Source organism: Paramisgurnus dabryanus, chromosome 15 (assembly GCF_030506205.2).
Source record: "Paramisgurnus dabryanus chromosome 15, PD_genome_1.1, whole genome shotgun sequence".
NCBI classification, from domain to species: Eukaryota; Metazoa; Chordata; class Actinopteri; order Cypriniformes; family Cobitidae; genus Paramisgurnus; species Paramisgurnus dabryanus.
In genome coordinates this window covers 33,284,906-33,300,341 of record NC_133351.1, presented here as the reverse complement: position 1 = coordinate 33,300,341, position 15,436 = coordinate 33,284,906, and the positions used below count along the sequence as shown (strand labels likewise).

Below are 15,436 nucleotides of genomic sequence, written 5' to 3'. Positions count from 1 at the left end.
CAATAGAGCATCTTTGGAATGGGAGCTTTGTGCCCTGGATGTGCATCCCACAAATCTCCATCAACTGCAAGATGCTATCCTATCAATATGGGCCAACATTTCTAAAGAATTCTTTCAGCACCTTGTTGAATCAATGCCACATAGAATTAAGGCAGTTCTGAAGGCGAAAGGGGGTCAAACAGAGTATTCGTATGGTGTTCCTAATAATCCTTTAGGTGAGTGTACGTACTAAAGTTCAAAAATTCAACAGTAAATGAATAGTACAGTCATAAAGACTAGAAAAAAACACAGATTAAGGTTTAAGACTGCCTCGAGATGATGGCAGTGTTGCTAGGCTTCAAAGAGTTTCTTACAACTCAAAGACCACCACATCCTGATCCATTCGGACAACATGACTGTGGTCTCATACATACATTTTTATAGAGGTTTCAGGTCTTGCCCAGCATTCTGGTGAATTGTCTCCTTCTATGGGCTCAGCAGTACCTCTTGTCATTGAGAGCCTCCCATGTGCTAGGCTCCATATACATTGGCCTGGACCTACTGTCACACAGCTGGCCATCCCCTGTGGAGTTGAGACCATCTTTGGCCAACCAGAGATAGATCTCTTCGCCTGTCAGGTATTTTTCTTGAAGGAGAATTGTGACACGGCCAGGAGCTGATCTAGTCTCTGCCTTTATGCCTTCCGTCCTGTGGCCCTGCTCCCTTAGGTTATCGGCAGGATCAAGGAAGTCAGGTGCACTGTGCTCCTTGTAGCGCCTCATTGGCAGAACCAGTCCTTGTTCCCAGAAATGATCCAGCTGATGTCAGCAGCTCTGTGGCAGATACATATAAGGAGGAATCTCCTCTCTCACCCAGGAGGATCAATTTGGAACCCCAGCTTGAACCGTGTAACTTCCTTGCTCAAGACAGACCTCTTACTGACGCTGGCATCAGTCAAGAGATTCAATGATTCACAAGCCTTCTCAGTTGAGCCGTCATGTCTGAAATTCTTACCTAATTACAGCAAACTCGTCTTTAGGACATACCTATAGGGCTCGAACTGATTTTGCCAAGGGCTTTGTGCACTCATCAAAGCTTTTAAATGCGGCTGAAATAGCAGGTAAATGCTATACGATGCGTCGGTTGGTTGTTGCAAAATTTGTCCCACCCTTCCTCCACTGTGATTGGACAGCCATGTGAGAACTGACATTAACAGCTGAGCTTTTCTCCCAAAGTTGAATATTTTTCAACTCTCGGCGCTGAGCGTGAAAACACCACGGGCCGGCTTTCACCGCAAAAAAACACAAGCTGCTGGCTTTTTTGAAAAATGCCAAGCTTCCATTGAAAACAACTGAAAACATATGTTGTCCACCAGCATAAAAGCTTTGCAATGCACGTCACTTAAGGTACTTTCCACTTAAGGGAAATATTAAAATATTTTATTTACAAACATCTTTTTTATACAACCAACAACAGTAGAGTCCGTTTTAATTTGATCCTTGATTTCCGTTGCATGATCCTGTACATAACTCAAGGCCATATGATTTCTATTACATACCCCTGATTATATAAAGGCTGTGTGATATCTGTTGCATAGTCCTAATGTTATATAATTGAAAGATCCAATAATGACTATGCCAAAAAGGTAGATCCTACTGATTCAGATCCAGTTCACTAGTACTTGCAACAGTTCTCACTAGAGCTCCTTCATGAGGAAAATGACTCTATACATTACTTAAAGATAATCATCTCTGTTGTGAATTAACACTTCTACTCAAGTACAAGGCAGAATACAATTGTGGATAGAGTAAAGTGTTTTTTTTCCTTCTTCATTTCCTCCTTCTCTCAAAGTGGAGCTGCTGCAGCTTCTGACTTGAGAGCGGATCAGGTGCAGAGTCTATTGCTATCTTTGTAGTGACAATGGTGGTGTTTTCTGTGTCTGCATGAACACATTAACTTCATCTCAAGAGCTGCTCTGAGAGAAAACCATGATAATGTCATATTTTTTCTTGTAAAAAAATCTGACTATTGTCAGATATGCTCTGAAAGTCAAAGGTCTTCACTGCAACATATCGAAGTACAAGTTTGGTTTAACTTTAAGAAATTATGAGAGAGCTATATTGTATAACAGAATCTACTCCCTAAACAGTTATAACAGCAACATTATAATGAATAATTCAATACATTTTTCAAACTTTTTAATTTTTTACTTTTTCCCATTCATTCGATTACCACCATTTTTGATACAATACATTAATAAAAAAACACATAATCCAGAAAAAAATTAAACAACTCATTTTAAAGATTTATTTATTCTTAAAACTGTCACAAAGTATTAATAATTTCAAATAAACCAAACAGAATCTAGAAAAATAGCATATAATTTGGAAAATAAAATAAACAAAATTTATTGGGCTTTTTCAAAGATACTTTTTTTTAAGTTTGTCATAATAAAGCATTTGTTCAACCAAAAAAAATAAAAAATGTAGGTAATGTACACAGTAAGAGAGTTATATTTTCTGAGATTGTCATACCATCCATATGCTAAAGTACACTTAAAATAACTTGTAATACACTCATCTCAGGCCATGCACAATTTTCTAAAGAAGACTGATATTTTTATTACAGCTGTATGTCCCTCCCATTACAAACTGGGAATAGTCATTAGCAAATCATAAATTACATTTATATCATAAAAAAAGTTTTGTCTGTTTAGAAAAAGAACATTTTCTCTGATATGTCCCGCCTTAAATTTGTATTTTAATAAGAAATATGTCAACACAGAAAGAAAACTGTTTAAATAAAGCCATTTCATAGGGTGTTACAACTGTGTTCACAGATTTCACATATACACACACATCTAGCAAATTACCTGATAATGTAAAACCGTATCCTAATCTGATTCTTATCAATATTCAGCTATTTTGTACGTGTCTGTATGTGTGCGCATGCATGTGCGCCTCTTCAACACATCAGTCAGTGTCGAGATGAAAATCTGTAGGAAAATCACACTCAAAATCAGCCTTACACAGATTAACAAATTATGATTTTTAACATATTATCCAACCCATACAACTATGTAGAAAGTAGTTTGTCCATTATTAGCAATAATCATTTATTGTGAAATACAGCATCTTCTGGTCGATGACATCATTAACAGCTGAGAAAGTGCAGCGCTATTGGCTCTCATGCTTTTGCAAATGCAAAGAATTAAATGCTTCTTGATTTACTGGCAGTGAGAGATCCCTCATCCTTAAAAAGTATCTGTAGGTCATAATTAGCTGCTTGCAAAAAACATATAGGGTCTGGGGTTTTTTGGGTGGGGGGGCAAAAATAAATGGTGTAAATACCTCTTTAATCTCTGTACCACCTCCATCACCATTGAATCAGTAATGCCTGGACACGACTTTTCAACATTCTTTATGGCGTTCTTTAGTTCATCCAACACCAGCGGCTTATAAACACCACCCTTCTGCTTCAGCTAATATCAGAAGACAAACACAGTCGTCCTGTGATGGATACTTCTTGAAATACCTTGTGTATTGTGTCAAGTTAGAAAAACATAAACAATATGTGTTTACATTAACAAAACTAAACTATGTCGACATTGCATATTCATCGTCTGTAAATGATTCAACATTAAATCTTTCCCCACCAGCATTTAAAAAAAAAAGTTGCCAGCAAGCGCTAACATCTTTTATGATTTTCATAAAAGTTTAATGCCCTTCAGAAAATGTTCTTCTTTAACTCATTCCCCGCCAGCATTTTGTGTGGTTTTCACAAAATGCCTTCCAGGAAAATCTTCTACATATATGAACATACAAATATATCAAATGAAAGAACAGACCCTCTGCTTTCAAAAACATTAAAACAAACAAAACGGGAAATAACATTTAATCCAATCCATATTTTCTTCTCTGCTTATAAACCCTTAAATATGGGTATTTTTCTTAAAAAATAAAAAAAATTAAGCAAAAAGCTGAAATAATAGTATTTTTGTGAAGGAATTTGGTTAGAGATCGTATTCAGAACGATTATCAAAATATGCACGGAGTGTAAAATTTTTGCTTTAGTTATCTTATAAATTGGGTAAGTGTGCCATTGAGTGGATATTCAAGGTATTGCAGATTAACCATAAAAACTCATTAGGAACATGTATTTTATGCAAATTTTTTCTCTTAATTGACAAGATAACTCGTCAATGGTGGGGAAAGAGTTAAATATATAAACATTCCAAAAAAAAAACTTTTTATCACCTCTCAAACATGGGTGGGTTTCTTAAAGCAACACTAAAGAGTTATTGCTCTTTGCTCCCCCTACAGGTTAGAAGCGTAATTGTTCATTAGCACTGTCATAAATACTGCAGCATAGCTGGCTCTGATTGGATTGTAGGTCTGCCGTAAAGCAAGTTTTTGTAGTTTTCACTCGAACTACAGGACCACTACCCGACGGTTGGAAACTTCTTTAGTGTGGTTTTGGCCGATAGAGGGCTGCAAAGCGAATGTGAAAGTGCCATTCACCCTGTTTTGAGTGGATGAACCACTGAAACGTATTTGGAAACATTATTTTAAGGTAAAAAAAAAACTCTTTGGTGTTGCTTTAAAAAATACAAACTTTTTAACAAAAAGCAATGGATAATTGCGTTTTTGTTAAAGGCTTCTGTTAGAGATCAGATTCAGAACAATGATCAAAACATACACGGAGTATTTGGATCCGAATATGTTATGGTGTTGGGTTGGGTAAGTGCGCCACCAAGTGTGTATACCAAATCTTGGGACATTTCACAAGACTTTTTTAAGATGTAAATTAAATCTTTGGTGTCCCCAATGTGTGTAAGTAAAGTTTTAGCTCAAAATACCCCACAGATAATTTATTATAGTATGTTTAAATTGCCACTTTGTAAGTGTTAGCAAAAATGTGCTGTTTTGGGGTGTGTCCTTTAAAATGCAAATGAGCTGATGAATGCAAGCACTGATTGCTATAATAGTGGTTTGTTAAAATTGAAAATCAATTGTGCTGTCAATTATCTTTTTCTCTCTCTCTCTCTCTCTCTCTCTCTCTCTCTCTCTCTCTCTCTCTCTCTCTCTCTCTCTCTCTCTCTCTCTCTCTCTCTCTACTAAATGGCAGTGCTGTGGTCGGATAGTGCAGATTAAGGGGCGGTATTTTCCCCTCTGACATCACAAGGGTAGCCAAATTTCAATTAACTATATTTTCACATGCTTGCAGAGAATGGTTTACCAAAACAAAGTTACTGGGTTGCTCTTTATCACATTTTCAAAGTTGATAGAAGCACTGGGGACCCAATTATAGCACCAAATGAATTTTTCATGATATGTCTCCTTTAATTGAAGAGATAACTTTTCAATGGCGGGGAAAATTTATCTTTTGTGTTTTGGGTTAGTAACAAAAATCACTCTCTGCCAATTGTTAGATTCAACTTATACTGTGCGCCTAACTTCATAATAAAGATCACACATCATACTGAAGTTCATTCAGGAGTTTGACTCTTACCTCTGCAAACACTGGAGTTATAATAGAGGACATGCTCTGAGACTGGGGTCTCTTTGGAATGGCTGCAGGCTAAAACATTGAGACACATGTGTTAAGAGTTTTTGGAGAATTATTATCTAAAGCATCTTTCAGTGAATGTTTCCTAAAGAAACACGAGACTACATGAGGTTTAGTGTGTTTGTGGCACCTTGTGGACGGGTTCTTCCAACTGTTCAACTTCAAGCTTGTTCTTAGGCTTCTGAGGCTCTTTGATAGTGTCCCAGATCCATTTATCATATACAGATTCCTCAGACTGTTTCACATCGTCTTCTCTGAACACACACAGAGTATTTTCAGCGAATGAAAAGTCAATCACGCATATTGTGTATAATTATAAACATACGTGTCGGAATCTGAGCCGGACTCATCTCGGGCCTGTTTTGTTTTCCATCTCTTGTACTTGTCTATGAGATCTGTGAGGTATGTTGTCTTCCTGGCATATCGAGTGATAAGTTTGTGTTTCAAAAGCTCTTTAGCTGTCGGTCTCTGAAAATAACAATCAGGAGTGTGAATTACTTTAGATGTACTTAAGTATTTGAAATGAATTTTAGTCTGTTTTGTGGAACAGCACTTACAAAGTTGGGTTCTTTATTGAGACAGGCATCTACAAATTCTTTGAGGGCTTTGCTGTAGTTTCCTTCAAGTGTGGGTGAGTTGTCTTTGGGGATGAGAAACAACACTTTCATTGGATGCAGGTCTGAGTGTGGTGGCTCTCCTTTTGCCAGCTCAATTGCAGTTATGCCCAAAGACCAGATATCAGCCTGTAAACACATATCTGAATGCTAGACCAATCCATGATATTACTCAAAATATCCTTTACGCACAATGATCTGATCTGACGGACCTTTGAGTCGTACTCTGACTGTTTAATGACTTCTGGTGCCATCCAGAATGGAGTGCCCACGAATGTGTTCCTCTTGATCTGTGTGTCTGTGAGCTGTCCGGCCACACCGAAATCTGCTAGCTTCACATAGCCCTGCTCTGACAACAAGACATTAGCAGCTGCAAAAACAGAAGAACACATGTGGATTCAGATTGAATATCTGAAGACATGAACTGTAGTAAACAACATGATATTGAGCATATCTGGACATTGTGTGGTAAGTATTGTAGTAAGAGGCCATTTGCAGTCAGCGTTCACCTTTAATATCTCTGTGAATTTTTTTCTCTGAATGCAGGTAATCCAGGCCCTTCAGGATTTCTCTGAGAATAGTCGCGATATGACTTTCATCCAGGGCACCAGGTTCCAACTGAAGCACAGACAACACACCATGTAAACCGGCAAGACTGTGAATCTGCAAGACTGTAAACCTATGAGACTGTGAACCTGCAACACTGTGAACCTGCTTAACATTGAACCTGCGAGACTGCAAACTTGAGAGACTGTGAACCTGCGACATTGCGAACCTGCAAAACAGCAAACCTGCGAGACTGTGAACCTGTGAGACAGTGAACCTGCAAACCTGCGAGACTGTGAACCTGCAAAACAGCGAACCTGCGATACTGTGAACCTGCGAGACTATGAACTTGCGAGACAGCGAACCTGCGAGACTGTGAACCTGCGAGACTATGAACTTGCGAGACAATGAACCTGCAAAACAGCGAACCTGCGATACTGTGAACCTGCGAGACTATGAACCTGCGAGACTATGAACTTGCGAGACAGCGAACCTGCGAGACTGTGAACCTGCGAGACTATGAACTTGCGAGACAGCGAACCTGCTAAACAGTGAACCTGCGAGACTATGAACTTGCAAGGCAGCGAACCTGCAAAACAGCGAACCTGCAAAACAGCGAACCTGCGAGACTGTGAACCTGCGAGACTATGAAGTTGCGAGACTGTGAACCTGCGAGACTATGAACTTGCGAGACAGCGAACCTGCTAAACAGCGAACCTGCGAGACTGTGAACCTGCGAGACAGCGAACCTGCAAAACAGCAAACCTGCGAGACTATGAACTTGCGAGACAGCGAACCTGCAAAACAGCGAGACTGTGAACCTAAGAGATAGCGAACCTGCAAAACAGCAAACCTGTGAGACTGTGAACCTGCGAGACTATGAACTTGCGAGACAGCGAACCTGCTAAACAGTGAACCTGCGATACTGTGAACCTGCGAGACAGCGAACCTGCTAAACAGCGAACCTGCGATACTGTGAACCTGCGAGACTATGAACCTGCGAGACTATGAACCTGCGAGACAGCGAACCTGCTAAACAGTGAACCTGCGAGACTATGAACTTGCAAGACAGCGAACCTGCAAAACAGCGAACCTGCAAAACAGCGAACCTGCGAGACTGTGAACCTGCGAGACTATGAACTTGCGAGACTGTGAACCTGCGAGACTATGAACTTGCGAGACAGCGAACCTGCAAAACAGCGAACCTGCGAGACTATGAACTTGCGAGACAGCGAACCTGCTAAACAGCGAACCTGCGAGACTGTGAACCTGCGAGACAGCGAACCTGCAAAACAGCAAACCTGCGAGACTATGAACTTGCGAGACAGCGAACCTGCAAAACAGCGAGACTGTGAACCTGAGAGACAGCGAACCTGCAAAACAGCAAACCTGTGAGACTGTGAACCTGCGAGACTATGAACTTGCGAGACAGTGAACCTGCTAAACAGTGAACCTGCGAGACTGTGAACCTGCGAGACTATGAACTTCCGAGACAGCGAACCTGCTAAACAGTGAACCTGCGATACTGTGAACCTGCGAGACAGCGAACCTGCTAAACAGCGAACCTGCGATACTGTGAACCTGCGAGACTATGAACTTGCGAGACAGCGAACCTGCTAAACAGTGAACCTGCAAGACTATGAACTTGCAAGACAGCGAACCTGCAAAACAGCGAACATGCAAAACAGCGAACCTGCGAGACTGTGAACCTGCGAGACTATGAACTTGCGAGACTGTGAACCTGCGAGACTGTGAACCTCCGAGACAGCGAACCTGCTAAACAGTGAACCTGCGATACTGTGAACCTGCGAGACAGCGAACCTGCTAAACAGCGAACCTGCGATACTGTGAACCTGCGAGACTATGAACTTGCGAGACAGCGAACCTGCTAAACAGTGAACCTGCAAGACTATGAACTTGCAAGACAGCGAACCTGCAAAACAGCGAACATGCAAAACAGCGAACCTGCAAAACAGCGAACCTGCGAGACTGTGAACCTGCGAGACTATGAACTTGCGAGACTGTGAACCTGCGAGACAGCGAACCTGCAAAACAGCGAACCTGCGAGACTATGAACTTGCGAGACAGCGAAACTGCAAAACAGCGAGACTGTGAACCTGAGAGACAGCGAACCTGCAAAACAGCAAACCTGTGAGACTGTGATCCTGCGAGACTATGAACTTGCGAGACAGCGAACCTGCTAAACAGTGAACCTGCGAGACCATGAACTTGCGAGACAGCGAACCTGCTAAACAGTGAACCTGCAAAACAGCGAACCTGTGAGACTGTGAACCTGCGAGACTATGAACTTGCGAGACAGCGAACCTGCAAAACGTGAATCTGTGCGACTGCGAACATGCATGCGAGATTGTGAACCTGCGAGACAGTGAACATGTGAAATTGCAAACATACAAGACTTCGATAAAGCAAACATGCATCTTACCAAATCTAGAGCTGAACCACCTCCTAAATATTCCATGATGATCCATAACTTTGTGTCCTGAACAAGAAATAGAAATAGAGACATAATTAAGAGTTAAGTAATGAAGTCTAGATTCTGAAGACTTTGTACACAACTACAGCTATTCTTTTCAATGCATCATTAGATTAATATTGTAAAAAAGTGCTATTACGCCATAAAATATAGTTACTCTTTTAAATCCGCTTAGAAAAGCGCTATGTTTTATTTTGTACCACCAAACTTGCTCGTGTAGCTACTCGTCTTAAATAGGAAAAAAGTTGATGTGTTTGGTCACTTCTAACTTTATCTCTAAATGGTACTAAATTCATTGAATGAATGGGGCTAAGCTAAATGCTATCGTAGCGTCGCAGCGCGCTCCAGCGCTTACGTGCACACACACAGATGATAGAGGGATGATTCAACAGTTCTTAGTTAAGGTAATAACATATTTTAATATTGAAAATAAGTAGACTATTCCTTTAAGGGTATAGCGGAAGATTTTCCAGAATTTTCGAAAAGAACCGCCCCTCCCTTTTAAAAAAAATCCACACGCGCAACACTTTACCTGCTCCAGACAGGGAACGCCTATTAAATGTGAGCCTAGTTCTTCTCTTCGCTCTGTTTACAAGTTGCTATCGGCATGTTTAACGTGCCTGCGCGGTTCGTGGCTTGTGCCAGGGCTAGCATCGCTAATCATAGCTTACATCAACTTTTACTAGCAGTGATTTTAAATGGATTTCTCTAAATAGCATGACAAACTTTACCTGTCGAGTATAAACTTTGTGTGGGAAGCCCAACCTGTGCTTTTAGCACACGCCAGCGTGTGAAATATTCTCCCATAAACACTCTGGTCTTGTTTCTTTCTTCAGAGGCCTTTCTCTTCTTGTCATACAATTTGTTAACACTTCTTCTCTTGCGACCCTCAGACATTTTGAAAAAACGAGATGAGAATGCGAGCTTCAATGAATGGCTGAAACCGTAGACCACCACACATATACACCTGAAAGTGCGCATGTGCAGAAAGCGAACCTATGGACGAGCATGTACGACGGCCTTACGTCAACATATCACCAGAATGATTGACAACTGGGATGACCAATAGTCTAGATGATCGACCCGGAAAAAGAAAATCATCCACTATACCTTTAAGGGCCAGATTTACCAGACACTGCAAATTGAAGAGAGAGCGCAATTTTAAAAAGCACCAATGGGAGTGGACACTTCTGTGGGTGTTTATGGCAAAAATCTAAGAGTATGGCTTAAGAGATGCTTTTTGGGCATTAAATAATGGTGCAAAGACCAGTAAATTGACGAGCGCAAACCTCTGTAAATCAATGAACCAATCTCAGCAGCATCTCACCTTCAGATAAGAGCCGTAGTATTTAGTGATATATAAGCTGTCGCACTGACTGAGGACAGTGATCTCCTTCTGGATGTCCTCTACTTCATCCTCGGCCTCCTCCAGATCAATGATCTTTATGGCGACCACCTGTTGTGTGCGATTGTCGATGCCTTTGAAGACCTCTCCAAATGAGCCCTTTCCAATCCGCTCCAACTTGGTGAACAGCTTTTCAGGGTCAACCTTCAAAATCAACAGGATAAAAATGAGTGAGGATTGAAAGTTATACAGTGGCAGTATTTCAGGAACAGATGCAGATTCGCCGTCTGTAGGGATAAAGCTTACACAGATAACAAGTTGTTATTATTAAAGTGACACCATTCAAAATACAACCAGTATCACATACGTGCACTTTTTAAAATCCATCTCTATAGATGCCACTGCTGTGTCTGAAGAGCCAGAAAATTGGAATTGTCCCTTACATATAATGAAAGGGTTATTTTGTGGTAATTAACTACAGTAACCATGTTGTTTAGTTTTGACTGTAGTAAAATCATGGTTAATTTTCATAAGTATGTTCTGAGAAATACATGTAACCAAATGTAAAATTGTAAAGCTGTAAAAAAAGGTATACTTTGTTTAAGCTATTAATGGTCAAGATTCCCAGTATTTCCTGTCACTTTATCCGTCTGTCACTTTAGTTACTTCTCTTATATATAAAACACACAATATATGAAGTAAAGTGAAAGTGATATAATGAACAACATATGGCAACCCATACTCGAAATGTGACCTTCGTAACCAATCCAGTGAGTATTGAGCACACACACGCAGCAATGGGAAGCTATCATTGCATGCTGTGCCTGAGGAAAAATTGGGGTTAAGGCATCACAACCTACTGGCCCTGAGACTCAAACTGGCAACTCTCTAACCATAAGGCCACAACTGCCCTATAAATGCCCTAATTAGATATTTTTTATTATATGCAGCATAGTAAATGTACATTTTTGGTTTTAAGGCATTTGCTTTTGCTCATTCATGACTCCAAAAATGGATGAATCTCATTCATTACTTGATTGGCATCTTGCAGGTCTATTGAATAAAATGAATTACTAGAATCGACTTTATGATTACTAGAACAAAACCCATTTTATCATTAACTGCCCATAAAGTTTTGTATAACTTTATAAATTCTCCTATCATACTATCAAATAGTATTCAAACTCATGAAAAAAATGAGTTGAGATGACTTGGTAAAAATTATGAACCCTTAATTTCTTCGTAAGAGACCAAACTTACAAAAATCGGCAGGGAATCAAAAGATGTTTTGCTCTTTATATGTGCAGGTGTGTAAGGTTGACTGAGTGCTTCTGTATTCTTGAATTATATCTGTCATGATTGCAGTGTTATACGAGTCACGGTCACTGTGTAATGATCAGTTCCCATAAAGCGCTGGAACATGACAGGTGGATTCAGGATTAAAACATTACACATAAGATTTTGTTAAGTTACAAATGCAAACATGTTTGATTTAAATGCAGCTGCCAATCATTTCAGTCGATCAAATTTGGTCATTATTTTAAAGCTGTTACACAGAAACATACCTCCATAGAAGACAATGAAGGCACATTGCAGTGAAGTCAGAGACGACAAAGTTCATTTTCGTTCAACAAGGAACTTTAAACAAATAAAGCTGCCATAAACATTATAGTTGCCTGCAATGACTACAGTGCACTAAAGTACACTTTTAAAATAGTACACTTAAATGCACTAATTTTCAGACATTTATTTTGTAATAAACAAAACATCTTTAGTACTTTAATGTCTTACTTATTAAGATAAGAACATCTAAGTGTTCTCAACTGTGCTATTTTGAGAAGCCATTTATTTCAATAAACTAACAATCAATTAAAGTATTAATGGTATTTAGTATAGGCCAGTCTTTTTTTACTTTTATTCTGTATTCAGGATTTTTTTTTTTATTATTTACACATTTATAATCATCACATACACTTACAAAGTGACACTTTGCCCATCAGATATTCATGACACTTCAGAAATATGATGTGGTTTAGCTAAAGAGAAATAAACCATTACTGTGGTAAAACTCAATCTAATTTTACTTCCATTATTGACAGAGACTTTATAGAGTAATAAAGCTAAACAAACTTTAACCTCACACACTGTTCTTAAACATTGTCCATTCATCTTACATCAGGAAGACTTTTGATACAAATAATCATAAGAAATAGTAGTCTATCGTACAAAGAAACAAACTGTACCTTTAGATCTTTAGTGTTCATCTTCACAGACTTCTGTTTTCTGAATATATGATTCACTCTCTGTATCTCTGTCAGTGTATTAAAGTCTTTATCATGAGGGTGTGACAGGACATTGACAATCTGCTTTAGTAACAGGGTCAAAGAACAGACTGCCTTTCTGTTTATACATAAAGACAACCAGGCAAAGTCTTAAATCAAATCAAATGCAAAGTGCTTTTTTACAACGTGACATTGTTTCTAGAACAGCTTTACATGAAAAAAATCACAGGAACCACAAACACTAATAAATATTACATTATATACCAAAAGATTATTGGGTTAACATGAAGGCATTTGTTTGTATGCAAATGACAGCATTATTTAGCACATTCATAGCTGTATTTAATACATTATTTAAGCAGCCGATTAGATACTGGGTCATTTATGTCTTTCATATTTCTCGTTGTGTTAATTGGTTAATATTTGCTACTGTTTGATTGATGTAACTGAAGTTATTACAGTGACAGTATACAGTTTATACAGTATAAACACTTCACTGAAGTGAAAGGTCACTCTTTGAGAAGCCTGGTCTCACAGAAGCTAAATGCAATTGCGAGGGTGCTAGATCCAAGGTAAGAGAAGACTTATCGTTAGTCTTCCCCCGTCTTTCAAACTTTGACCAACTATCTCTTTGTTTTAGATAGATAATAAGTTTTTGTCTTATGCCTTATTTGAAGGACGGCTTATAGTAATGTAAAATATTTTTTAATTTTTGTCAAATTTGGAAATAGACTACTCTGGTAGTATTTAACCCTTTAATATCTAAGCCAAGAAATAATGGACAGCAGAATATTATCTGAAGTCTTTATAAGGCCCTTTAACAAAATGTAAAAAATATAAAAGATTGTACAACAAGTAAAAGATTGTATACAACAGGGTTTTATGCAAAGTTTATAGCTCATGGTGACACAATAGGTCTCAGAAATGCATGTATCAAATATGATACATACGGCATTAAAGGGTTAGTTTTTTTAGACTATGTAATCTGACACAAATGTATGTGTGTGGCTTGCATGGCATGTCACTATAATTGATTTCACATAGTTTTTCATTTATTATTTATCTATTTCAGTTACAAATACAGATACTTTCCAGAGCACTCAAACCAACTCTGTGTGATCTGTTTCGGGACGTCGTTCCAGCCCGTTGCCACACTGAACTGCCAAGTGCAAGCAGCATGGAGGTGCCCGGTTCCAGCAGGACAACAGACAAAAGCCCACCAGCTTGCTCTTTACAGTCAATGTTTGCTGAACTGGTGGAGGAGGATACAGGACGAAATAATGAGGAAATCGCGCTCGTCCACAGATCAACCAATATCTAGCTATGACTGTAATGCCAGACAGTGAACAGCTACTTGCTTACTGGCAGGCAAATAAAGGCCGCTTCCCTGTTCAACGTGCACAAGTGTGGATAGTGAGCGACGTTTTAGCACGGCCGCAAACTTTATTGATGACAAAAAAAATCAGATCAAAAAATGCAGAGATCCTCATAGGCATAAAGAGAAACTTGTCTTTTATGATTGAGACCTGAAGGATTTTGTACTCTAGTTGGTTCCTCAACTTCATCAGACGTTCATAATAATAACCGGAAAAAAAAGTAAGTATTAAAGGAGCATTGCGTAGGTTCTGAAATTTCTAACCGTTACTGACACCAGTGGCCGTTATAGAAACTGCAGCCAGTCTCATGCTAGTTCTCGGTGGGCACACTCATACGAGCATGACCACAACAACCAGAGTTGCCGTAGCAACCACAGACAGCTCATTGAGAGTCACCAGCATGTTTACAGATGTAAGAAAAGTTACAGTACTGTAAGGTTATTGTTTGACAGACCATATTTAGTAAAATATGCAGTGCTACTTTATATTTTCAATATTTTAAAGTCTACTTCTAAAAGTTTTGTAACACTACACTGTAAAACACACTCCCGACACTCACAATCTTAATGCACTCGTGCTCTGAATAAAGATAATTCATTTAAACAGTAACTTTTGAAACGGTCCTGTGTTACATGCTATCGTTAGCATTACACCACAAAAACAATAAAATAATATATAACAAATTGCCTGTAACTATGTCTTACCTTTATAAAATAATATATTACAAATGGCCTGTAACTATGTCTTACCTTTGCAGTAAAAAGAAAGCCAGCTCGGGGTCTGTTTTCATACCCAGCGCTGACCGGAGCTCCCTCAAAGAATCAAATGCCAATCCGATGTTTCTCTTGTCTTTGCCCCAATGCCGGTAACGCTCTATTTTGGCCGCACTAGATAAGGATGTTTTTTTTACTTACGAGGAGTTTCTGTGGGTGTTTGGATTGTGCTGGAGGTTGGTCACTTCTTTCCGTCTGCAGAATCCATTTTACTAACGGCTGCCGTACGCGTCTATATGGAACGCAAAAGTAGACTAGCACGCGCATGACGTCACATTTTGAATTTTCGCTCCAATTCGGACCCGACTCCTCCACACACAATAGAGTCTACAGACTGATAGAGACAACCATGGAGGACAGTCAAAATGTCATTCTTTCTATTACATTATGGTTGGCTCATAAATATACAAATGAAAACTCTATCTTAAAGATTTTTTTAATTAATAAGCTACATAATGC

At 39.1% G+C, this 15,436-nt stretch overlaps 1 protein-coding gene across 1 annotated transcript; it reads right to left on the bottom strand.

The window, feature by feature from the left end:
• Window positions 1-2,398: 2,398 nt before the first annotated feature.
• Window positions 2,399-12,833, bottom strand: stk24a (serine/threonine kinase 24a (STE20 homolog, yeast)). The gene is made up of 11 exons (XM_065293359.2): window positions 12,790-12,833; window positions 10,529-10,750; window positions 9,151-9,207; window positions 6,671-6,779; window positions 6,374-6,531; window positions 6,105-6,290; window positions 5,873-6,015; window positions 5,678-5,801; window positions 5,491-5,559; window positions 3,330-3,460; window positions 2,399-2,974 (listed from the first exon to the last, which is right to left on the bottom strand). Exons 1-11 carry the CDS (start codon window positions 12,808-12,810, stop codon window positions 2,956-2,958), a joined length of 1,239 nt encoding a protein of 412 aa, XP_065149431.1. The 5' UTR covers window positions 12,811-12,833; the 3' UTR covers window positions 2,399-2,955.
• Between the last annotated feature and the right edge of the window lie 2,603 nt (window positions 12,834-15,436).